General features: G+C 49.2%; 1 protein-coding gene across 9 annotated transcripts; it reads left to right on the plus strand.

The window, feature by feature from the left end:
- Positions 1–3960: 3960 nt before the first annotated feature.
- MPPE1 (metallophosphoesterase 1) lies at positions 3961–22448 on the plus strand. 9 transcript variants are annotated; one of them, XM_060028647.1, is made up of 12 exons: positions 3961–4158; positions 4915–4977; positions 11936–12441; positions 12823–13196; positions 15668–15776; positions 17354–17457; positions 18045–18119; positions 18796–18904; positions 19017–19085; positions 19164–19286; positions 19885–20025; positions 20931–22448. In XM_060028647.1, the coding sequence occupies exons 4-12, from the start codon at positions 12901–12903 to the stop codon at positions 21111–21113; spliced, it is 1209 nt and encodes a 402-aa protein (XP_059884630.1). In that variant the 5' UTR covers positions 3961–4158; positions 4915–4977; positions 11936–12441; positions 12823–12900; the 3' UTR covers positions 21114–22448. The 9 variants fall into 9 exon arrangements, with proteins under 9 accessions (XP_059884630.1, XP_059884629.1, XP_059884634.1 ...); XM_060028646.1 differs by lacking the exon at positions 11936–12441; XM_060028651.1 differs by lacking the exon at positions 11936–12441 and having other exon boundaries at positions 19020–19085.
- The last annotated feature ends 515 nt before the right edge of the window (positions 22449–22963 follow it).

Genomic DNA, 22963 nt, shown 5'->3' on the forward strand with positions numbered 1-22963 from the left:
GCCTTCGCGACCTGGCCTTCCCTGTAGATGTGGGGTCCACTGCTTTCTCGGCTTGGTTCCAACTGGTTGCTCTTCCAAGCTCCATGCAGCTGCTTCAACTGTGGGTACTTTAATCCTTGCTCTCCTCTGCTTGTGACGACAGTGTTTCTACACCGATGGCTCCGGCTAGTTCTACCTGCAGGGATTTAAGAAAATCGCTGTGTCTAATATGAACTGGAAACGCAATGAACCAATCCTAGAAGCTCTGGGTCTACTTCTGGATTGTTTTGTTTCTCTTTATAAAAGTATAATATACCAAGTTGGATAGATTATAGATAGCTTAAGAGAGAAAAAGTTTCCCTGAATCTCGAAAACATTAAAGAACCAATAATATCCTGAGCAAAGGTCATGAAAGAATCATAATCATTTTTCATCAGGCACTGATAGAATATCCCATAGTTACTAATCTGCTTTATCCCCTCTTATACATGCAAGAGTGTTAGAAGGACACTACAAATAATATTGCTACCAATAATGCTTACTGAAAACAAGAATTTGTCTCTGCATTTGTGTTCTCCATTCTTCCGCCATTAAAAAAAAAAGCTGTACATCTATCTTGTCAGAGCGTATAGCTATTACATACCACTCTCTCTCTTAACCCTAACTTGGTCTTAGTTCAAATGACACTGTGACTTTGATGTTCACCTCCGGTCTTTACAGCAATGTCTCTCCCTAGTCATTCTGATGGTCTGAAGATTGTTTTCTGGGAGAAATCACAGGAACTGAATTCTCTGAATTCCTGCATGTTGATAACAGTGGTCTATGACCTTAATACTTGAAATTCATGGCTCACATTTTCTTTCCTTACAAAATCTTAAGTACATGTACTTTGGTCTCTTGTGGCATAAAGCACACTGTCAGAGTTTGATGATAACCTAAATTCTATTCCCTCACTTGCTGTTTTTGCCTGGATGCCCAAAGATATTTTTTCATTTTTATTGAGAACCCAATAATTTTACTAGAATATGTCTTGGTGATGAACATTCTGAATTCATAGCCTCAGGTACGTAGTGTTTGCCTTCGATATGTTTCAAGTATGCCTATTTTTAATTTCAGGAACGTTTCCTTGAATTGCAGGTTTTAGAACTGTTCTCTCACGTTGCTTTTATCTTCTGGGACTCCTGTTATCTGTTGGTTGCTCTTGGCTGTCCTCAATATTTGTCAGCCTCTCTTACACTCATTTGTCTTTCTTCATTTTTTTTAAATTTATAAAGATTTTCTCCTTTTCACTTTCCATTTCTCTTAAGGTGCTGTTTGTTAAGTTCCTTTCATTCCTTTAGTTCAGTCTTTATTTCTTAATTTTTTCTTTTATTTCTAATTTCTCCTGATTCTGATTTACATTGTCTCTCATTCTCTGAATGTCTTTAGTTTGTTCTGAAATAGTAGGTGACAGTTTTGGTCTGTTTTGTGGGTATGTTTCTGTGGCATGCTTTCATCGTCTTCAGGAATGTTATACTATTTGTTGTTCTCTTTTTTCTGATGATAACTTTGCTAACTTTTGACCTCACTTCTTCCCTAATGCTCATTCCTGAATTTACTTCTGAACATCCAAAAGGAGCAGCGTTCAGAGAGCTTTCGCAACACCTTCTGTTGCTGTCATCGGCGGGCTAACGTGTGAGAGCTTGCCTTCTGCAATTCCCTCTTTCCCAGTTTTATCTGCACTTCTTTCCTCCATGTCTCTCGTCCATGTCCTGAAAATTCTCATCCCACCCTGGGAGTCCCCCTCCATGTGGGGTCTTCTTCCAGAAGAAGAATTTCTCCAGCCCCTCAGGCCGATCCGTGGGCCCCTTGCTGCTGGACGAAGAAAAATCCTTCCTGTTTTCAGCTGCTCTCCTCTCCATGCTTCCTGCGGAACCTGATGCTATTTGGGGTTCCCTGTCATCAGGTTCATTAGATTCTTTACTGTTCCTGTTTCTACCTGCATCTACACTGATGTCACCCGGTCTTGTAGTGATCTCTGGTTCATCCTCACTCCCCTGACATTTGGGGGGTTTGTGGGAATAACTCGTCAGATCGTTTTGCCCTAAGCATCGTCTATGGGTTTTGGATCTGGTACCTACTCACTCAGTTCACAGCACCTAATGGATAAATGGCCCTTTAACCTTCAACACATCTGTGAAGTCTCTTTTGCCACGTAAGGAAATCTGTTCACAGGTTGGGAGACGTGGAATGGACATCTTTGGGGGCCATTATTCTGCCAAACACTGTGCCATACACCCATCTCCTTGCTTCAGCATTAGCAACATTTTGCCAATAGCGGTTATTCTCCTATTTCCCTACCGTAAAATTTTTTTCTGGAGTATTAAAGAAAATTCCAGAAATCATATAATTTACCTATAAGTATTTTAGTATGATTCTCTAATCTTAAAAAACTACAGGGGAATTCCCTGGTGGTCCAGTAGTTAGGACTCCAAGCTTCCACTGCAGGGGGCATGGGTTTGATCCCTGGTTGGGGAATTAAGATCCCACATGCCACGTGGGGCAGCCAAACAAAACAAAAAACCCAAAACCAACCAACCCACCAACCAAACAAAAAACCCCAAGAGCATTATCATAGCAAAATTACCAATAACTCTTTAGTATCACCTAACATTCATTCCATGTCCAAGTTTCCCAATCTTTTAAAAAGTGTTTTTGGTGTTTTTTTTGAAGTTAGTTTGTCCCAATCATGACCCAACCCAGGCCAGGAACTGCATTTGGCTGCCTTGTTTCCCGTCTGATTTGCAACAACAGATCCTCCTCCTGCCCTCCTCCCTTTTGTCGTGATGCTACTTGTTGAATAAAGAAATTGGGTCATTTGGTCTGTAGACTCCCCACATTCTGGGTTCGGCTGACCGCCTCCTGCTGGTGTAGCATAACATGTTCCTTTGGTCCCTGTATTTCCTTAAGCTTGTAGTTCTAGGCGTAACCGGATTTCATTTTTTTTCTTTACTTTTCCGGTTAGTGAGAATACTTTGGAGGTGATGCTTACCTCCTGTTGCATCATATCACTGTTCATACAGAGTCCAGTTGTGCCGGTTTTGGTGATGTTAAAATTGTTTATCTGGGCATATTTGAAAATATTCAAATATTTTAATTAATAATAATAATTACCACTTACTGCTTACTTACATATACCAGGAATTTTGCCAATTGTTTTCTATGCGACTTCTTATATTACATCTCAGTACATTCACTGTACTCATAGATTTGAAAAACGGACCGGACTTAGTTGTTTGGAAGACTGAACCACTGCTCCGAGCTTCAGTTTGTTTTTTTGACATAGTGATTCTTGCTTTTGATATACGTGGTTATTTTGAGGATTATTTGAAGTAATGATATGAAAGCATATTGAAAAGTAGAACACGCCCTGCTATAGTGTTATAAAAAATTTTTTTAAAGAAAATCCAAAATAAACAGTTACTGTGATGTCTGTCTCACTTATTCCGCACCCGTTTCTTGAAGGCGCTAAGCCAGGCCCCGCAGAAGAGGATGAAAGCGGCCCGGTGCCGGCGCGCAGCAGCCGGAGAGGCGGGGACGCAGGTGAGCGGCCGCACAGCCACCCTCCGCGAGAGCCCGGGGAAGGGCCCAGAGCCGGCCCGGCGCCGTGCGCCTCGCCGTGCGCGCCCCTGCCCAGCGCCCCTACCGTCTCCAGCCACAGGCGCCCCCGCCCAGCGCCCCGTGTGCGTCCCCTCCCCGCGCCCCACCCAGGCCCGCGCCCTGCCCCAGTGCCCCGGCCCCCGCCTCCAGTGCGCCGGCCCCCGCCTCCAGTGCGCCCCGCCCCTCCGCCTGCGCGCCCCGCCCCTCCGCCTGCGCGCCCCGCCCCCAGCCCCTGCACCTCTACGCCCCACTCCCCGCCCCCAGTGCGCCCCGCCCCTGCGCTTCCACTCCCGAGCCTCTACGCCCCGCCCCCCGCGCCCCAACGGCGCTCGGGCCCCGCCCCACGCGCTCGTCGCCCGCAGCCCGCTGGGTCCGTTGCGGAGCAAGCGTCGCGCCGCTGGCAGGTTCGGGACGTCCGGCGCACTGAGACTGGTGCGGGAACGCACGGGGCGCGCCTTGCGGACCGGCGGTGGGAGTCCGCGGCCAGAGGCCGGCGCGGGTCTGGGCCTCCGGGACAGGAGCAGGCGGCTGCGCAGGCAGGTGGGGGCCAGGCAGCTGGGCTCCGTGTCACCTTCGCGCTGAGGCGTCGGTGCTTCCGTTCGTTGCTGTTACCGGCCCTGCGAGCTGCAGCCCCCTTGCCCTTTTAGGAACGCAGGTTTACCTCTTGAGAAGACCGTATACTGGAAATTATTTATTTGCTGGAAAATTACCATTACCTAAGGCCCATGTATTAAATCGTAGGGGCTGCTCCCTTCCTAGTTTGCTGCTGTAGATTTTTAAAAACCCGTCTTAATTTAAAATGTAATTTAAGATGGAAAATTTAACATGCAAACAGCCACTGATGACATTGTGGTAATAATGAATTTAACATTAGTGGACAAGTATTAAACATGTTTTAATGCTAATTTTTTGGGGGAGGGAAGTTACCTATTCAGTGATAGCTTTGAAGTTAAAAATCAGTCAATGGATGAAATATTTTGCTCCCAGTGATGGACTGCAGCTACTATTGTTGTGTGTTGGGCCATACAGAGCGATCTTGTATACGTGTTTTATGTGTAAGTATTTATACTACAACTTAAAATTTGAAGTGTTCTTGGCCAGTAACTAATGTCGGTCGTTAGGTCGTTAGCTCTGTGGTTCTCGCTGTCTTTTACTTTCAGCGTGGCTCGGGTTCCTTGTGGGCAGGAGGCAGCAGCCACTGTGCCGTCTAGGAGGTGATGCATTTTCCGCTTTAACGATAGTTAATGAATGAAAGATTATTCTGCCGCAAAGCACACAGTTTGTCTTTTATTTCAGGTAGAGGCGCTCTGATTTTGGGGAGCACAAGCCAACCTTCATACCGGTCTCTGTCATTAAAAGGTGAGAAGATGACCCAGTGATATTCCCCTGAATCCAAGCTCCCAACACTTTTTCTTCTTTTTTTAAATATAAAAGTAGTGAATTTAAATCTAAAAGGAAGCCCTTGTTATAGGACATTGTTAACTTATAGGGTCTTCTGTGTGCGTGTCTTCTTTTTTAAAAAAATTGTGGCAAAACCTACATAACATAAATTTTACCGTTTTTAAATGCACAGTGCAGTGGCATTAAGTACATTGACATTGTTCTGCAACCATCACCACCATCCATTTTCAGAGCTGTTTCCTCTTCCCAAATGGAAACTCAACATCCATTAAATAATAACTCTCCATTACCCCCACCCCAGGCCTTGGCACCCACCATCCCACTTCTGTCTCTATGGAATTGACTTCTGTAGGGCCCTCATATATAAATTTATTTATTTTTGGCTGCGTTGGGTCTTTCTTGCTGCGCACAGGCTTTCTCTAATTGCGTTGAGCGGGGGCTACTCTTCGCTGCGGTGGGTGGGCTTCTTATTGCAGTGGCTTCTTTTGTTGTGGAGCCTGGGCTCTAGGCACGTGGGCTTCAGTAGTTGTGGCATGTGAGCTCAGTAGTTGTGCCTCGTGGGCTCCAGAGCCCAGGCTCAGTAGTTGTGGCACACGGACTTAGTTGCTCCATGGCATGTGGGATCTTCCCGGACCAGGGCTCAAACCCATGTCCCTTGCACTGGCAGGCAGATTCTTAACCACTGAGCCAGCCACCAGGGAAGTCCAAGGGCCCTCATATAAGTGAGATCGTACAGTATTTGTTGTTGTGTGTCTGGCTTATTTCACTCAGCATACTGTCCTCAGGGTTCATCCATGTTGTGGCCTGTATCAGAATTTCTTTCCTTTTTAAGGGTTGAATAATATTCCATTGTAATTAGATGTTCATGCAACATTTTGTTTATTCATGATTCATCCATCAGTGGACACTTGGGTTGCTTCCACCTTTTGGCCGTTGTGAAACGTACTGCAGTGAAATCAGTGTACAAATATCTGAGTCTGTTCTTTCAATACGTTTGGGTATGTACCCAGAAGTGGGATTGCTGGATCATATAGTTCTATGTGTAATTTGGGGGGGGAACCACCGTACTGTTTTCCACATTGGCTGCACCATTTTACATTCCCACCAATAGTGCACAAGGATTCCAATTGCTCCACATCCTTGTCAGCACTTGTTATTTTCTGTTTGTTTTGTTTTTGATAATAACCATCCTGTCCCTTTTTTATTTGTTTTGTTTTGAGTGACTTGCGTGAGATCACTTGCTGGGAAATAACACACTGGGGTGTGGGCTTCCCTGGCTGTTGGGATCACCCGGGCCCCAGACTTTAGGGGAGACCCCAGGAGCTCCAAGCACTTCTGTGTCCTTCCCTTTTAGAAGAAAGTGTTTACTCCAAAGAGGCTGGGGAAGACTGTCATCACTTCCTACCAACCAGAGAGCTGCCCGGGCTCTTCCTCTGTTTGAGTCCCACACTGGGGCTGGTGAGAGGGTGGTTCTGGGCACGCATTTGCCAGTCTTTACGTTCCTGCCTGGCTCCCACTCAGAGGAGCAGGAACAGCCTCTGTCCTTTTCCCTCTTGTGTCTGTGATGAGGGTAGACTGTTGTGCATTTAAAGAGAGATGATGGACTGAAACAGCCACGCTGTGTGTTTGTAATTCTAAAATGCCCGGGAAAATAAATAAAACTAAACGTAAGCCATTAAGTCCACACACATTAATTGAGCACCTACTGTTTGCAGGCACCAAGTGGGCGTGAGAGGGGGGGACATGAAGATAAATGGGCTGGGTTCCTGTGCAGGGAGCCGAGAGCCTAGTGCAGTAGGAAGTATTGTTGATGTCATGGCCAGTGCACACAGGCACGTGTACAGAAAAACGGAGCTCAAAGCTTTACTCTGCCTTTCCTCCACAGTGTGCCCTACAGGCTTGTCTTTTCTGTGTTGTTTTATTCTATTTTATTTTTAAAAATTTGGGTCAGAAACCACCAAACTGATTTTATAAACCAGTGATGAGTCTCTTCTAGCTTTTTGAAAAATTCTGGGATAGTAGTGTTATCGAACCAAACTTGGGTCTAATCTACTGACACCAGATTGTGGTGAAGGAAAATGGGGTATTTATTGGAAAGGCGCCAGTACAAGGAGGACAAGTGGCTCCTGCTCTACAACCCCAAACTCCCCATGGTTCTTCAGAGAAAAGTTTTTATAGGCAACATTTGGGGGGAGGGTGCAGGGTGTGTGGCTTTCTTCTGTTTGGTGGGTGGGGAGGTAGCAGGGCGGGGCTCCAGGGATCTTGTGCTCAGCCTGAAGTTGCCTTCCTCCACCTGTGTGGGAGCCTTAGTTCTGCAAAAGAGCTCAAAGTCATTATTGCGTCTTGAGGACCCTGCCCCAAGGCTGCACTATTGTTTCTAGACTGTTACTTCCTTGTCTCTGCATTCCTTCCCTTTCCTGATTAGTAACTGTTTGAATCTGCCCTTTGGGACTCAGGAAAGGTCAAGGAGGTTGAGTGAAGCCTGTTTCCTACAAACGAGAAACGGGGCACACAGAAAGGCCTTGTACCGGAGTGGGCCCCATAGGGTCCTGCTCCATTTCAGTAGATGTTACTGAGCTGTTTTTATACTGTTGTCGTCTGTGTTGTCAGGAATAAGAAGTGTGTGTGTAGTAGAAATCAAAATACCAAGATTCAGCCCTGTAGGGGTCAGCAGGGCCTCTTACATGTAGATAAGCCAGGAGGGGTCCTAGACCTGTGAGTCTGCCCCTTCATCCGAGGCCACACTGAGCTGTGTCGGGAGCCTGTATGGCTTTCCTGCTGGGTTAAAATTTTTTTTTTTTTTTTTGCGGTACGCAGGCCTCTCACTGCTGTGGCCTCTCCCTTTGCGGAGCACAGGCTCTGGACGCGCAGGCTCAGCGGCCATGGCTCACGCGCCCAGCCGCTCCGCGGCATGTGGGATCCTCCCGGACCGGGGCACAAACCCGTGTCCCAAACCCGTGTCCCCTGCATCGGCAGGCGGACTCTCAACCACTGCACCACCAGGGAAGCCCTGATGGGTTAAATTTGTTGAGCTTAATAAAACTGACAAATTGAACTTGGGGAGTGAAAACAATAACATTTTATTAATTTTGCCTTTTGAGCCCAAACCGCTAACGCAGAGTAAAGCTTCTAATATGGACAGAATTATTCATCATTAATCCCAAGAAGACAACACACAGAATATAGTCTTTATCATAACCTCCCACTTCCTCCTCTTACAGGCTGGTGATACAGATGGATAAACACATCTTTTTCGTGTGTTTATTGATCAGGCAGGAGGGGACAGTGGCATCTGCGCCTGGGAGGGACCAGACCCCCTGTCGCTTAGTCTAGGAAAGGACACGTTTTCTCTCCATTCACTTGTGAGAGCCTGGACATGAAAGGGACAGTAGCATTTGGTGGTTCAAGCTGTGGCTGTGTTACCGGAAGGGGAACCCCTTCCAGGGCCCAAGGGTGGGGTCTTTAATACTCAGAAATGAATTGTCCAAGGAGACACATGTACTGATGAAGCAGAAGACTTGACTTTAGTGGGAAGGGGCACCCAGGTGGAGAGCAGCAGGGTAAGGGAACCCAGGAGACCTGCTCTGCCACATGCTTGTAGTCTCAGGGTTTATGGTAATGGGTTTAGCTCCCCAGGTCCTCTATGGCCAGTCATTTTGCTTGTGCCTGTATTTGGTCCAATTCCTGGCAGTGCAGGCATCTCAGTCAAGATGGTTTCCAGCGTGAGGGTTTCTGAGAGGTTGGCAGGACATATTGTACACTGGCGTCTCCTGCCTTCTTTTGGGCTCTCCCTAATTCTTCTGGCTGTTGGTAGCTTGTTTGTCAGTCTGTGTTCCTTATCAGGACCTCCTGTTATAAGATAAATCATGCAAGCGGTCATTATCCTCCCTGGGCAGGGCGCGCGGTTTCAGTCAGTGGTTCCCTAACAGCTGTGGGGATCTTAAGTCACTGGTTTTTATTATGGTTGAGATAAAACATAAGGTTTACTTTTAGTGAGGCAAGGGCCTGGGGGCTTCAGGTGTGAAGCGTTAGAAGCACCACGTAGTGAATGAATGGAGAAGCAGGGTCAGCCTGGCGGCCATGGCTCCCAGACCCTCCGGTCACTGGCCCTCCTTCCCTGGACCTGCTGGGTTCCACTGACCGAGCCTGCGGGAATCCCTCAGGGTGTGAGCTTGACGCTAATCTTGTCCTGAGTAGCCTGCCTCATAGGGATGAAATATAATTCATATTTTATGGTAAGGCGAGAAAACCTTAGATACAAAATTTTTCTCTGCCCATTTAGTGTGTGCTGTGCACCTGCACTGACCAGCCCTCCTAATTTAGAGAGGGCCTTCCTTCTTCATCTCATCAAGGGTCACAGCTCCTTATGGGGTGACCTTCCTTCTTCAACTTGTAAGGGACCGTGACGGCCCACCACTCACTGCTTGTACATGCAGGTCTGGATTGTGTAAACTGTCAGTGATACATTTGATGTGTGACTCTTTGTCTCAGAAACAAAAGAGCATCTCCCAGGTTGGCTTGAATAAAATTTTCCATTTTTTCCTTAGATCGACTGTTGGTTAATTTTACTGTCAACAATAGAAAGACTTACTTTAAAAAAAAAAAAAAAGCACTTTTGTGAACATTTCTGTTAATCTCCACGGGTGCAGTGGGAGCAGGTACTGTGACCCCGCGAGGCCCAGGGAGGGTCGGGGACTTGCTGAGGTCCCCCAGCAGAGCTGCGGTCGATTCTCACAGATCTGACGGAGGATGCAACAGCGGAAGAAGAGCCAGGGCTGCTCCGTCTTGCTCTTCCCTGCCCCGCCGGCCGCAGGGTAGTGATTGGTTGCCCATGGCTGCAGGTTCCCTCGAGCCGGGCCCGGAAGTGAGCAGCAGCCAGGTCCCTGAGGCCGGCCGCAGGCTAGGAGCCAGCAGAGGGCCGTAGAAAGCAGCCGTGGTGGAAGTGACGTCTGGGCCCCTGGCGTGGGGCTCAGAGCCACGCCTGGCCTGGTTCCCCCACCGTGTCAGCCCTAAACACTGCCTTCACTTCAGAAGGTCAAGGGGGTGGGCTGTGGCCATGACGTTGCAGACAGCGTTAGGAGCACGACTTTGATGGATGGTACAGTGAGTTTTGGAAAGAGGAAGAAAAGCAGTTTCCAAGCTTTGAGAAAAAGGAACTCTGTTTGAAAGATTTGGTGTAAGAAGCTGTCAAATATGGTTTTCACTCTGATGGTGAGTTCTATTTTTTTTAATGATCACATTATACCAGGTTCACGTGGTATTGGGGTTTTCTCCAGAAAATGTGTCTCAACAGCCTCTGGCTGGCCTGCTGCCCCCCTTCTTTCCTTTCTTCCCCTTCCCCCCCTCCTTCCTTCTAAGTCCTGTGGTTTGTTTGTTTATGGCAGAAAGAACACGGAAGCCTGAGGAAGGGCCAGGGCTCGGCTTGTGCCCTCTGACCCGTTTGCCTGGGCCCTTATCTAAGCTGACAGCTGTGGGGCATAGGGCGGGCTGGGAGGGGTCCCCCGTGCCCACGGTGCAAACCCACCGTGTCTCTTCTTGTCCTCGTGCTCTTGTGTCCTCCCCCCGGGGTGTGACCTCCCTGTGCTCCCAGGTCTCTGTCACCATGCCGTGGGGAACAAGGTTCTCTGACGGAGCAGTGGGTGTGGAGGAGCCATTTAACTTTGTCCTTAGGGTTTTCTCTTGGGAAACTGGAACCCACAGAGCAAAGGCTGCTGACGGAAGGCTCCAGACCAGCCCCAGGGCTGGGGCTCCCTCCCTCTCATCCTCGTGGTTGGGGACATTAGGGTCTAGCAAGTTTCAGCTGCTGTTTTGGCCTTGGCTTTTAGGATTTTAGGAGATTCTAGGACTTTGAAAGGAAATGGGACAGTGAGAGCAAGTGGTTTTGGTCCATTTGAATGAGTCCAGGCTGAGGCTGATGGTGTTGAGAGGGTTCGTTACTCCTCGAGTCCCTTCACTTTTCCCTCTTTTATCAGCGAGCAGAGAGTCCGTGCCCCGAGTCACACTGACGGTTGTCCACACCTGAGGTGTGACTGTGACGAGTGCATGGCAGCAAAAAGGACTTGCTCCTCCTCCTCGTGCCATCCGAGGAAGCGCTGGCCATGTGGGCAGAGGTTCGCGTCGGGTGACCACACGTCACGAGGCGGCGCTACCACCCTCAGAGCCACTCTGCACTCTCCTTAGAGAAAACAGGTGGGGAGGACAGTCCAGGTCAGAGGGGAAGGGCTGGCTCCCATCACTGACGGCCCAGACCTGGGGGTAAAGCTGTCGTGTGTCGTGCGTTGTGCGTCTTCCGTGATCCCAGGTCACATGCGCGGCTGCCTGTGACCTCTGTGTCCCAAGGGACGTGTTTAAAATCTAGCCTTTGAGCCCTGCTCCCTCTCCCACCGGGTACTTACTATAAACAATGCGGTTCGCGGGCAGACACGGGACAGGATGGGGAGGTGGGAAGCACCTGCCCGTCATTTCCTCGTTTCTAAAAAGCCGCCTGTGGAGGTGAGTCCTGAGCAGTGCAGCCCCACAGCCGTCAGCATGATTTCAGTCGTCGCAAGCCGGCTTCCTCATTGATCTGTTTCTGGTATTTTCAACACTGGGTTGTGTTTTAAGCTTTTGTTTAATGGCTCAGCATACACGTTTGCCCGTGTTTGTTTTTAGGTGAGGTTTTGCTGTTTTTCCACGTCTTAGGAGTTGTGTGTTATAAACCCCACTGTGGAATAGGCTGGGCTTGTACAGGTGCAGGTGCGAACATTCTGGAAGCCGGACTTTGCGGCGATTGTTTTAAGCCCTAAAAGAATGAGTGTCCTTGTCCCTTTGGTTGTCAACCATATGAAGGTTCCTAGATCCATCCTAGAAAATCACCCCCCTGGAAAGGACTCTGTATTTATTGGCTCAGTTAAGATCCATGGTGGTGTCTCCACAGCTCCCCCTGCCTTCTGGGGCTTCTCCCGAGTCTGAGCTCTCTGTGGCCTCCAGGTCACCGCCTGTTGTAGAATCCTGGTCTTGAGCACTAGTGGAGGAACCTAAAGCGGAAGGCCACCTCTCAAAACCCACCTCAGGCCACTCTTTCATCAACATTCTCGTCAGATGTGTCAAAAATGGATGCAAAGTTCATCTATGATTCAGATGAACCCGTGAACATTTGAAAGGTTCCCGAAGAGAGACAACCACACATAAATGTCTTATAAAGGAAGGCCATCTAGAGTTTAAGGCTGATGTGCAGGTGAAAACCCATGTTTGTGGGAATGTGTGTAACCCAACGCGGTGTTCATGGCTGTGGCTGCATCAGACCCCAACCCTGAGCCAGCGAGGAAACACCTTGTCTGTGAATGTCTACTTCTTCTGTGGAAGAGCCGTGTAGAAAAGTGGAGAATTCACACCAAAGGCAACACTGTTACATGGGGCTACGGCCTGTTGATTTTTGAGGAGGTAGGTGGGCATCCTTTTGGGAGCCAACTGGCACCTGTTTGCTAATTGTTGACTTTTCCTGTTATGTCTTGCACCTTAAACATCCTTCCCTAGACTCCCTCCATCTCATGATTTCTAAAGTAGTAGAAACTTTGTCATCTTGGTGGGAAGATCATTCTAGTAGCGCTATCCTGTCATGTGGAGGTGTAGAGACCGCCTAGGAAGCCACTGTTTTCCCTTATCTGTAAGTCCTGTGGTGGGTCGTCCTGGTGAAAGTACAGGACAGTCCTGTTTATCTGGGAAGGTGATAGGGTTCTGGAACTTGCTAGTTCTTAATGGAGGGCTAGTGACAGTGGCTTGTTAAGGGACACACATCACCCGGTCCTCTTCCTTTCCCTGCAGGTACTCGGCTAAGACACCAGCGCCAGCTGCCCCTGGCCAGGAGTCTAGTTTCCTTGGGGGAAGTCTCGTGAATTTGACATGGCTGCAGAGGACACGGCCTCGACCCGGCTGGGGGCCGGGAGGCAGCACCTCCGTCCACTGAAGAGGAGGGGCTTGGTGCTGCTGAGACTCACGGCCATCGTCTTTGCTGTGCTTGTCTTTTGTGAATTTCTAATCTATTACCTAGTGATCTTCCGGTGCAGTTGGCCTGCAGTGAAAACTCCCGCGGATGCCGGTGGACTCGGGACCCCTGAGCCTGTGCTCAGGGCCATGTTCTTGGCTGACACCCACCTGCTCGGGGCTGTGAGAGGCCACTGGCTGGACAAATTACGGAGGTAGGGGCTGGACAAATTACGGAGGGTTTTCTGTGGGTCCGTAGGCTGGAGGCTTGTCGGCCTCTCCCCACGGGTTGGGCCTCACGGCTTCACGGACGCGTTCGTTATTTTCTCCTCAAAGAAGGATGTTTGGGACATTTGGCTTTTCCTTTAACTTACTATTCACTGAGTGTCTGTTACGTACAAGGACCCAGGATTGTGAGTCGGGTGTGGGTCTGGGTCCTGTGGCTCTGAAATAGTTATCAGGCCTCTGAGCTCCTTTGTCTCCCTGTCTGCAAGTGGATTCATACGGGAAACCTCACAGGCCATGTGGACGAGGTCCGCGGAGGGGTCTTCCTCTCCCCCTCACCTCTCTGGTGTGAAATTTTGAGCCCTTGGGTTTGCCCCTCTGGGAGACTGGAGGAGGAGCAGATTGTGGTTGTTTCCCTGGGGACAGCTTAGACCTGCTTGGCTTAGTTTGTTTTCTCATTGGAAGGCTTTTTAAAATGTTATTTAAAAAAATTTTTTAAAAATTAATTATTTTTGGTTGCGCTGGGTCTTAGTTGTGGCAGGTGGGTTCCTTAGTTGCAGCTCGTGGGCTCCTTTAGTTGCAACATGTGTGCTCCTTAGTTGCGGCTCGTGGCCTCCTTAGTTGTGGCTCACCAGCTCCTTAGTTGCGGCTCACAGGCTCCTTAGTTGTGGCATGTGAACTCTTAGTTGAGGCATGCATGTGGGATCTAGTTCCCTGACCAGGGATCAAACCCGCGTCCCCTGCATTGGGAGGCGGATTCTTAACCATTGCGCCACCAGGGAAGTTCCTAAAAATGTTATTTTTAACTGTGGTAAAATGCAAATAATGTAAAACTTACCATCTTAACCATTTTTAAGTGCACAGCTTGGTGGCATTAAGCACATTCACAGCACTGTCCACCTGTCACCCCATCCATGCCCAGAACCTCATCATCTTCCCCAGCTGAGACACTGTCCCCACTGAACACTGACTTCCCCTTCCCTCCCCCAGGCCCTGATCCCCCACCATCTACTTCTGTCTCCAGCAACTTGACTGCTCTGTGTCCCTCAGTAAGTGGGTCCCACAGTGAGTGTTTGTCCTTTTGTGTCTGACTTGATTCACTGAGTGGAACGTCCTCCGGGTCCATCTGTGTGGTGGCAGGTAGCAGGATCTCCTTCCTTTTTGAGGCTGAGTTTTACTCTGCTGTCTAGACGGACCACATTCTGTTTATTTGTCATCTGTTCCTGGACACTGGGTTGCTTCCACCCTTTGGCCTTTGTGCTTGATGGCATGAAGGCAATTCCTGGCTTGGTGGCCCTGTCCCTGGCACCTTTTCGTCACCATGGCTTCATTTGTGCCTCCTTGGACAGGCCTTTACTCCTGTAGGTGGGAATGTCCTCCAGTGCTTGGGATGTCCCCAGGGTGGGCGAAGGAGGCGGGATGGACAGCGGGGCTGCTGTACCTGCTTCCTCAGAGTTTTAAACCCCAGGAGGCATGAGCTAGACCAGGGCTAGGGTGAGGCCCAGGTTCTCTGTTTGGGCCTCACCTAGGGAGCCTTGTTTATGAGCAGTCCCACGAGCAGCCTGCCGTGTCCTCCTTCTGCTTCTACACGCTTTCCTCGCCAGAGTGAATAACAGTAAATCAGGGCAAACCAAGGTGTGTATTTGTGAGGCGTTCTGGATGAAGCAGTGGCCACGCAGAGAGGTTTCTTGGCCTCAGTCTCCCCTGACGGACAGTTACCGTCCCCTCTATTGTGCACCAGACGTAACGCCCGCTTTGGGAGGGGAGAGGAGCTGGGATCACAGGACAGTGGTGGAGTCGGAGTTGGCCAGGGAGCTGGAGGCGGGGCAGGCGCTGCCGATTTGAAGCCCCACCAGTGTGGGCACCGTGCCCGCTCGCTTCATCCAGTGACTATCCGTGAAAGCAGGTTTCACTGTCTCGTTGACCACAGAGAAACCGGGAATCAAAGGCAGTACGCAGCGTTGGCGAGGCGACCACGGGTTGCTGGGGGGGCGCTGTGTTGGGCTGTGGCCTGATGGGCTGCAGACCCGAGGCTCTGAGCGATCATCTTCCTCCGGGAGTTCTGATGCTGGGCTGTGTCTCTCGTCTCCCCCAATAAGCCCTGTGCTGCATCTCCTCTGTGTGTCCGTTGGCATTGGCATCTTTGGAAGCCGCATCCAGGCCTCCCAGGCCCCTGGGCTCTGGTGAAGGAGGGACAGCTTCACGTGCAGGGTGGGGCTGGTCTGAGGGCCCCTCCAGGGAGGCAGTCCCTGCGGTGGTGGGAGGGGCAGCCTGATGGTCCCCTGGTGCCTTTGCCCCCTCAGTGAAGCAGGTGGGGACCCTGGCTCTTCCAAGCAAGGGGGGCCATGGAAGAAGGAGCGGGGACCTTTTAGTTCACATTTTAAATGGCCTGTCAGACCGTCCGCTGGATGTAGCTCTGCCCGAGAAGTGGACTGACCCTTCCTTTTCTCTTGGCCTCCAGGGAGTGGCAGATGGAGCGAGCCTTCCAGACGGCACTGTGGCTGCTGCAGCCTGAAGTCGTCTTCATCCTGGGAGACGTCTTTGACGAAGGGAAGTGGAGCTCCTCCCAGGTGGGACCCTGCAACCCTGGCACCCTGGTCCTGTGCTGAGGTCCAGCATAGGAAGCCCAGGGAGTCGTGGAGCCCTGGCCGTGGGTCGGAGGTTCCAGCATGAACAGTGTGTGGCCTGTCCTGAGGTCTTTGGGCTCTGTGTCAATGACAGTTGTGAGTTAGGTCGGCTCATCTTAGGTTTGCCTGTGTAGGAGACACCTGGGTTAGCCAGACGCTTCCCACGAAGCTCTCGGAAGGGGAAAAGTAAGCAAGAGGGAAGCGTTTCAGTTGTCCCCGGAGTTACAGAGTACATGCTGAAACGTAGCTTGACTTTAGGCTCTTAAAATAGAATGGCTACATCATGAGATTGTGCTATGTACAGGTTACTTGCTTTCCTCTCATTTTCCTTCCTCTGAGGAAGGTGGGGAGAGCCAGGCCCTGGTGGGAGTTTCCTTTGCCCTCGGGCCCGAGACCGGGTGATGTGAACCTTTCCACAAACCAGAGAGAAAGGCCCTTCTCACCTTGGCTGTCAGAATGCTTTGCCTACTACATTCCTGGGATTAATGGGGAAAAAAAAAAAAGCTGTTCTCGCTGCTTAGTTAAAAATGTTCTGTCACTAATGGTTTTGGAAGATTTTTTTTTTTTGGCTGCGCCGTGCAGCATGTGGGATCTTAGTTCCCCAACCAGAGATCGAACCCGCGCCCCCTGCATTGGGAGTGCAGTCTTAACCAACTGGACCACCAGGGAAGTCCCCTGGAAGATATTTTAAAAAATTCATTGAAATTTCGCAGGACGGTCCTAAGCTGTACAAAGAAAGTCTTGGTCCAGGTATGACAGAAACCCAGTGTTCATAGGGTTGCAGTGTTTGTTGTGATCTAGTGCAGAACTAATTATGAAACAATGGAAATGCTGTATGTAAAAAGCAGCTAGTTATAAAATGAGGTTGGATATAGATGTTGGTTTTGCAAGTCAAAGGGAACATTTTATCTTTTTCTAATTTTATGTTATTCTAACCGTAAGTATTATTTGTTAAAGTCTTTGTAAATGTATTGAAGGAATCTCTATCCAGCTTATTTCCCTTGGTTGGGCCAAATTTAAAACTTTTAGGATAAAGTTGACTACTATTCAACTAGGTATTGTCCAGCCTGGAGTGTTTGTCCAGTTTATGTTTTTAGGCTTAATAAAAATAAGAACTAAACAAGCATCATTCTCAAGCTTTAACAGTTAAAGTCAGAGAAGTCTCGAGAGAGAAGTCCTCATCCTGGGGGGACACACAGTGTACTTGACGTTTCTGCAGAGCCCGTTCTTAGGACATGCTCAGATCTGCGGGCATCCTCACTCAGCCTGGGGTCTGTGCGTGGCCGTCAGGTGACCTTGAAGTGGTGTATGAAGCAGGTGGTTTGAGGAGATAACACCATTTCATTAAAATTTGGCATCAAATTAAATAGTTAAAATATTAAGTTAGTTTTGGGAAAAGAATGTTAGAAATTCCACACGATGGCTTTATGAATGTCTGATCTGGGCGGGAGTGACCTCCTCACCCTCAAAACAGGGCAGGGAAGGCTCCCGGGCCACAGCGGTGGTGCTTCTCCCCACAGGCCTGGGCGGACGACGTGGGGCGCTTCTGGAAGATCTTCCGACACCCGCCCCATGTGCAGTTGAGGGCCGTGGCCGGTAACCATGACATCGGCTTCCACTACCAGTGAGTGGTCAGAGGAGGCCCCTGCGCACGGCTGTGTCTTCCTGCCTGCCCAGCCTGGGGGGCCTTACCTGTGCGGTCAGGTGGCAGGGCTCCACATGGGCGGGACTGCTGTCCTGCACATCATACGCTTGCCCCACGGCTGATCTGTATGTGCCTTGGAGTGATTCTAACTTGAAACTTACATTTCGTGGCCAGTTTTCTTCCGGGAATCAGAAAACGACGATTTGGGCTTTACTAGCTAATGTTCACACGGTGCTTCTGATGCGCCAGCCTGTTAGAAGCACTGTACTTCTGTACATTTAATCTCTTATTTTACCTAGTATTTTTTATTACTGTACCCACTGTACCAGTGAGGAAGCTGGGGCCCTGGGGACGAAGCCGCTAGCCCCAGGCTCCAGGCCCTGGGCTGGTCAGTGGTGGGGCAGTGGGGGTGGCACCTCTCCCACCTGGGGCCCATGGGAGCTCAGAACGAAGGGCGCTGGTCAGGCCCTCAGGTCCCGGAAGTTACTTTCTGTGTTCATGATACTTCTTAAGATGTCTTAAAATGGCTCGTTCTGAAATCTGTTTCTTTTTACAATTGAACATAGGATGAACACATACAAAATAAAACGATTTGAGAAAGTTTTCAACCCTGAAAGGCTGTTTTCTTGGAAAGGAATTAAGTGAGTATCATCTGGGAATTCTTATGAAGACCCCTAGAACTTGAATTTTCTTAAGAAAGTTTAAACACGATGGTCATGTCCCAGATCATTGGATTAATCGGCTTCTTATCTCTAAATTCTTTAAGCGTCAGGCACCTTCTTCGTGCCCGGTGGACGTGCATGTGGGAGAGGAAGGCACATGTAGTGGGCGTCTCTGACAGTGCACTAGAGGGAAGGGGGCCCAGGGAACCACAGCTGGCCTTGTTGTCAATCCCAGTTTGGGCTCCTCTGGCCCAGCTAGCTCTGCAGCACACCTACCCCCACCAGATTTTAGGCTTTGCTCTGTTGTCTTATTTCACGTCATCTCCAAAGGGAGCCAGGGTGTGTGGGTGGGTCTTCGTCTCCCCATTTTACAGCCGAGATCCAGGCATACAAGGTCAGACGCTCAGCGTGGCGGTCGCCTGGGACCTTTCACACGTTCAGGGTGGAAAAGCCTTTACCGCGTCTTGGACTTGCCCAGAGATGCTGTTTTGTCCTCTTAGCATCGTCTGCACCTGCAGACGCAGCACAGCCAGGCTGAGACTTACAGCTGTGCTGGGGTTTCTTCCCTGTGGGTGTGTAGCTTCTGTGTCCCAGGGACACAGTCGCCAGTGGACAGCACAGGTGGCCCATGGCTGATCTCCTGCCCTTGCCTCAGTTTCGTGATGGTTAACAGCGTCGCACTGGAAGGGGACAGCTGTGATATCTGCTCTGGAGCAGAGGCTGAGCTCCTGGAACTCTCTCACCGGCTGAACTGCTCCCGGGAGGTAGGACCCCACACCCTCCCACCCCCAGGGCATGGCCTCCCTGCCTTCCCTCCCCACTGTCCACCGTCCAGTGAAGGCAGGGGTGTGAGTTAAGGGCCTGACCTCTGACCAGCAGGAGCATCGCCCCCAAGAGTGTGGAGACAGGCAGCGGCTGCCGGCCTCGGCCCCCATCCTCCTGCAGGTGAGGGGGTCCCCGCCCGTGTTTGGAGGAAGCGTCCAGAGTCTTATGGTCCCCTGACTCCTCTCTGACCCCGAACAGCACTTCCCGCTTTACCGGAGAAATGACGCCAACTGCTCCGGGGAGGACGCGGCACCCCCCGACGAGAAGTACACCCCCTTCAAGGAGCGCTATGACGCGCTCTCCCAGGAGGCCTCGAGGAAGGTTTGCTGCCTCTGGGACGCAGGGACGTTGGGGACACAGGGACGCGGGGTGGGACAGGCAGTGCCTGCACAGCTGTTTCATCCTCCCGCCCCCCCGCCCCCTCCCCAGGAAACCCACTTCTGTTCCCTAAGATCTAGTTAATAACGTTCTCAGCTATTCTTTATTCTGTTTTCCTATCACCACGTATTTGGGAAGGTGAATGACACTTAGAGTTAAGTTTTTAGGGACTTAATTAGAATGTGCTTTCTTAAGTGTGTGTATCTGTATGTATATGTTCACACGAATATTGATATACTATATGGTGTATGTAATATGCAAAGCAAGTACATTTATGAAGTAGATTTATAAAAATATTTATAAAGAGAAAATATAATTGAAAATATGAAATCTGGGATGAGAAGAATAGATTCTCCCTAAGAGCCTGAGCTCAACTTTTGGTGGAGTCTAAACAGCCCAAAGGGTTTTCAGGGCCGAGGGAAGCGGGCCCGCCCACCTGCGGGGGCTTCATGGTAGCCACGGGGCAGTGGCCGCGGGGTGGTGTCTGTGGCGGTGGCCCTGGGCCCCGGCTGCACTCTCCCCACCTCTGCTGTCACTGCAGCTGCTGTGGTGGCTCCGGCCGCGCCTGGTCCTCAGTGGCCACACGCACAGCGCCTGTGAGGTCCTGCACGGGGCCGGCGTCCTGGAGGTCAGCGTGCCATCTTTCAGTTGGAGGAACAGAAACAACCCCAGTTTCATCATGGTACGTGAACCTTTATTTTCGTCTCAAAGCTTTCATACTTATTTAAATCAACACAGTGATCAACTACTGAATTGCTGCAATCTGTGAAAATACACAGAAGCTGTAAACACCACCCCCCTGGCGTACCAGCAGGAACACCTCTCAGGGGACAGTTGCGGCTGCGCAGGGACACCTCGAGGCGTCTCATCCTGCGTCCCTGCAGTGCCCTTGGGTACCAGCTCTGCCTATTCCGTTTTCTAAGGAAGCAGGGTCATCTTGTGTTATTTTCCAAACACGCCCATTTGTTCTGACAGAAAAATGCTACAGCTCTTGCACATTTATTAAAGATGTTAATTAGTGATGACCTGAAGCTTCAGCTCCTCTCTTTGACCCATGAGTCCAGCATCCAGGTCACAGTGCTTTCATGTCAGGGGCTTTTACTTCATAACAAGATGGGGAAAACCTCCTGTTTTCAAATTCAAAGTAAAACAAAGTTCCCCACTGTCATTCCACATAGCAAAAACATCTACCAAAAAAAAAAAAGAAAACAAAAGCCCACTGAGATGCCTCCAGCACACGTATTTCTGGTAACAGTTGCTTATTTCAGCATCAAGTGGCGTGAACAACAGCCGTGTCCTGCTTGTTCCTGGATGACCACTGATGCTAAGTCTCCAGGCCTCTCTGAACCCCTCTGCCATGTGCCCCCCCGGGTTTTAGAGGAACCCCCCGTGCCAGGGGCTAGATTCAGTGGAGGTCAGCTCCAGGTCGTGTGCACTCGGCACACTGGGACCCAGTGCTTGGGGGCGGGGGGTGGCTAAAGGCTGTGCCCTCGGTCTCAGGTGCCTCACGCCCAGCGGCTGCCTTTCCTCGGTTGGGTCTGTGGGTTGGCGCTGTCACGGCAGCTAACGGTCTCGCTTACTCTCCAGGGCAGCGTCACGGCCACAGAGTACGCCCTTGCCAAGTGCTACCTGCCCTGCGAGGACATGGTTCTGACCACGTACTGCACGGCGGCCGGGGGCCTTGTGCTCCTCACGTTAGTCCACGCTGGGCTTGTAGCCTCACCTTTTCATTTCGGTTGGAACATGCTCAGAAAATTTAAGACCACGTGAGTAGCAGGAGATGTTCTGCACTTAGTAGTAAGCCCCGAAGCCAACGAAACTGAACTTCGGGCAGTGCTTACGGAGGGCGAGACCAAAGTGGGCCATGGGCACAGCTCGTAGGATCTGGGTTGCTGGTGCAGAGTACTGCAGAATCAATAGTTGATTGTGCTGTTCTCACGCTGTGAAAATGGGACTTGTCTCTACAGCTGGTCTGTCTTCTCGTTTTATCAAATATATGTGTAATCAAAGATTGTGTCTGTACAGTGTGTAAAAGCTATGAATGTCATCACTTGCATGCACTAGACAGCCTTCCTTCCCCAAGACGGAGGGTTAGCTGTTCACAAATGCTGGGTTTGCTTCTGTCCTCCTATGAGTAGTTTTCAAGTTCTTATATTTTATAAAGCTGTATACTTAAAATAAAATACAGATGCTACAAGCAGGAATACATTGTTCTCAAGGCTTTTGTATTTCTGTGCTAAATTAATGGAATCAGATTTTTATTAATTAATTAATTTTTTTTGGCTGCACCACGCGGCATGCAGGATCTTAGTTCCCTGACCAGGGATCAAACCTGTGCCCCCTGCAGTGGAAGCACAGTCTTGACCACTGTACCGCCAGGGAAGTCCCTGGAATCAGATTTTTAGATGAGTGTAATTTTCTCTCCAGCAGACCAAGTTGTTAAATTTGAATTGAATGCCTGTCAGTGATCAAAAGAAACTTGAAAAATGGACCAGGAAGAGGCTTTTTGTATTTAAAAATAAATACGCCGTGGTAATTTTAAACCGGATAAAATGTATTCTTTTTGTGTTTTTTTCCCTAAGAGTCTGGCTCTTCAATCAGACTTTTAAATAGGAAGTTTAGTTACAGTGGAATTGTTGAATAATAATGCATGTAAAAATATACAATTTCATTTTTTTGGGTGTATGTATGGGGCTGTAGCTCTTCAGATTTTCATGTTTTACTTTGAAAATGCAATGGAAACTGAAAATCATTTCCACTTTATATGTCTCAGTTCAACTGAGAGTTTTATGAAATAATCAAGGATGACAGGAACAGGAATTCGATGATAATGAAATAAAAAAATGGGATGGTGCATTGTCTGTAAAGTTGTCATCCTTTATTTCATGGAAGAGCAGTATTTAAATGTGGATGAGTTTACAAAGGATTATAAGATGCTGCTTTATAGAGTAAACTTAAAAATATTAAAGACTAAAAGACGAAATGGAAGTTAATGCAGTAACGCAGGCTAGGCTGCCCCATCTCTGCATTTGTGTTGTTGAAATATAAGCTCGGACAATTTAAAAGATTGTCTTTGACCTGAGAAAACCGCCCTCAAGGCCGTGGATAGACGAAAATGGCTTTCTAGGTCTTGAGCTGGATGTAACTCATGAGGCTGCATTTGCAAGTCTTTCAAGGTCGAGAAACAGCCATGTATTTTGACTGTGTATTTCAAATAAAGGCTTTGTAATGTTCCTTCTTCAAAAGGCAAATCACATTCTATCCTTTGATTCTCCAAGCCTGGAACAAGCCTGGAACCCTTGTCTTTTTCTCACTCTTTGTTTACGATGAGACCTGTGGTCAAGTAAGTGGTTCAAAAACTTTGACTAAGGGAATGGGTGACCTTGGAAAAGTCTTTAAATTGCCAGATAATTGAGAAACATGTTTTCTGGAGAGAAAAAAACATCCTTGGTTCCCCGAAAGAAGCTTGTGATGTGGGTGTGGCATTTTGTGAAATGTGGATGATTAACGTGTATCATTTATATTTATATAAATTTATATATATATATATATATATATATTTATCAAGGAGTATTGTTAAAAAGTACCAACCTGATAAAATACCCTAAACTCCCTATACA

Source organism: Delphinus delphis, chromosome 13 (assembly GCF_949987515.2).
Source record: "Delphinus delphis chromosome 13, mDelDel1.2, whole genome shotgun sequence".
Taxonomy (NCBI): domain Eukaryota; kingdom Metazoa; phylum Chordata; class Mammalia; order Artiodactyla; family Delphinidae; genus Delphinus; species Delphinus delphis.

What these genes read in the sequence shown, in the direction of transcription:
- MPPE1 (XM_060028647.1), top strand. Translation starts at nt 12,901, where the DNA reads ATGGCTGCAGAGGACACGGCCTCGACCCGGCTGGGGGCCGGGAGGCAG. An exon ending in TGGCTGGACAAATTACGGAG is followed by an intron (nt 13,197 to 15,667) that starts GTAGGGGCTGGA and finishes CTTGGCCTCCAG; the next exon opens with GGAGTGGCAGATGGAGCGAG. An exon ending in GACATCGGCTTCCACTACCA is followed by an intron (nt 17,458 to 18,044) that starts GTGAGTGGTCAG and finishes AATTGAACATAG; the next exon opens with GATGAACACATACAAAATAA.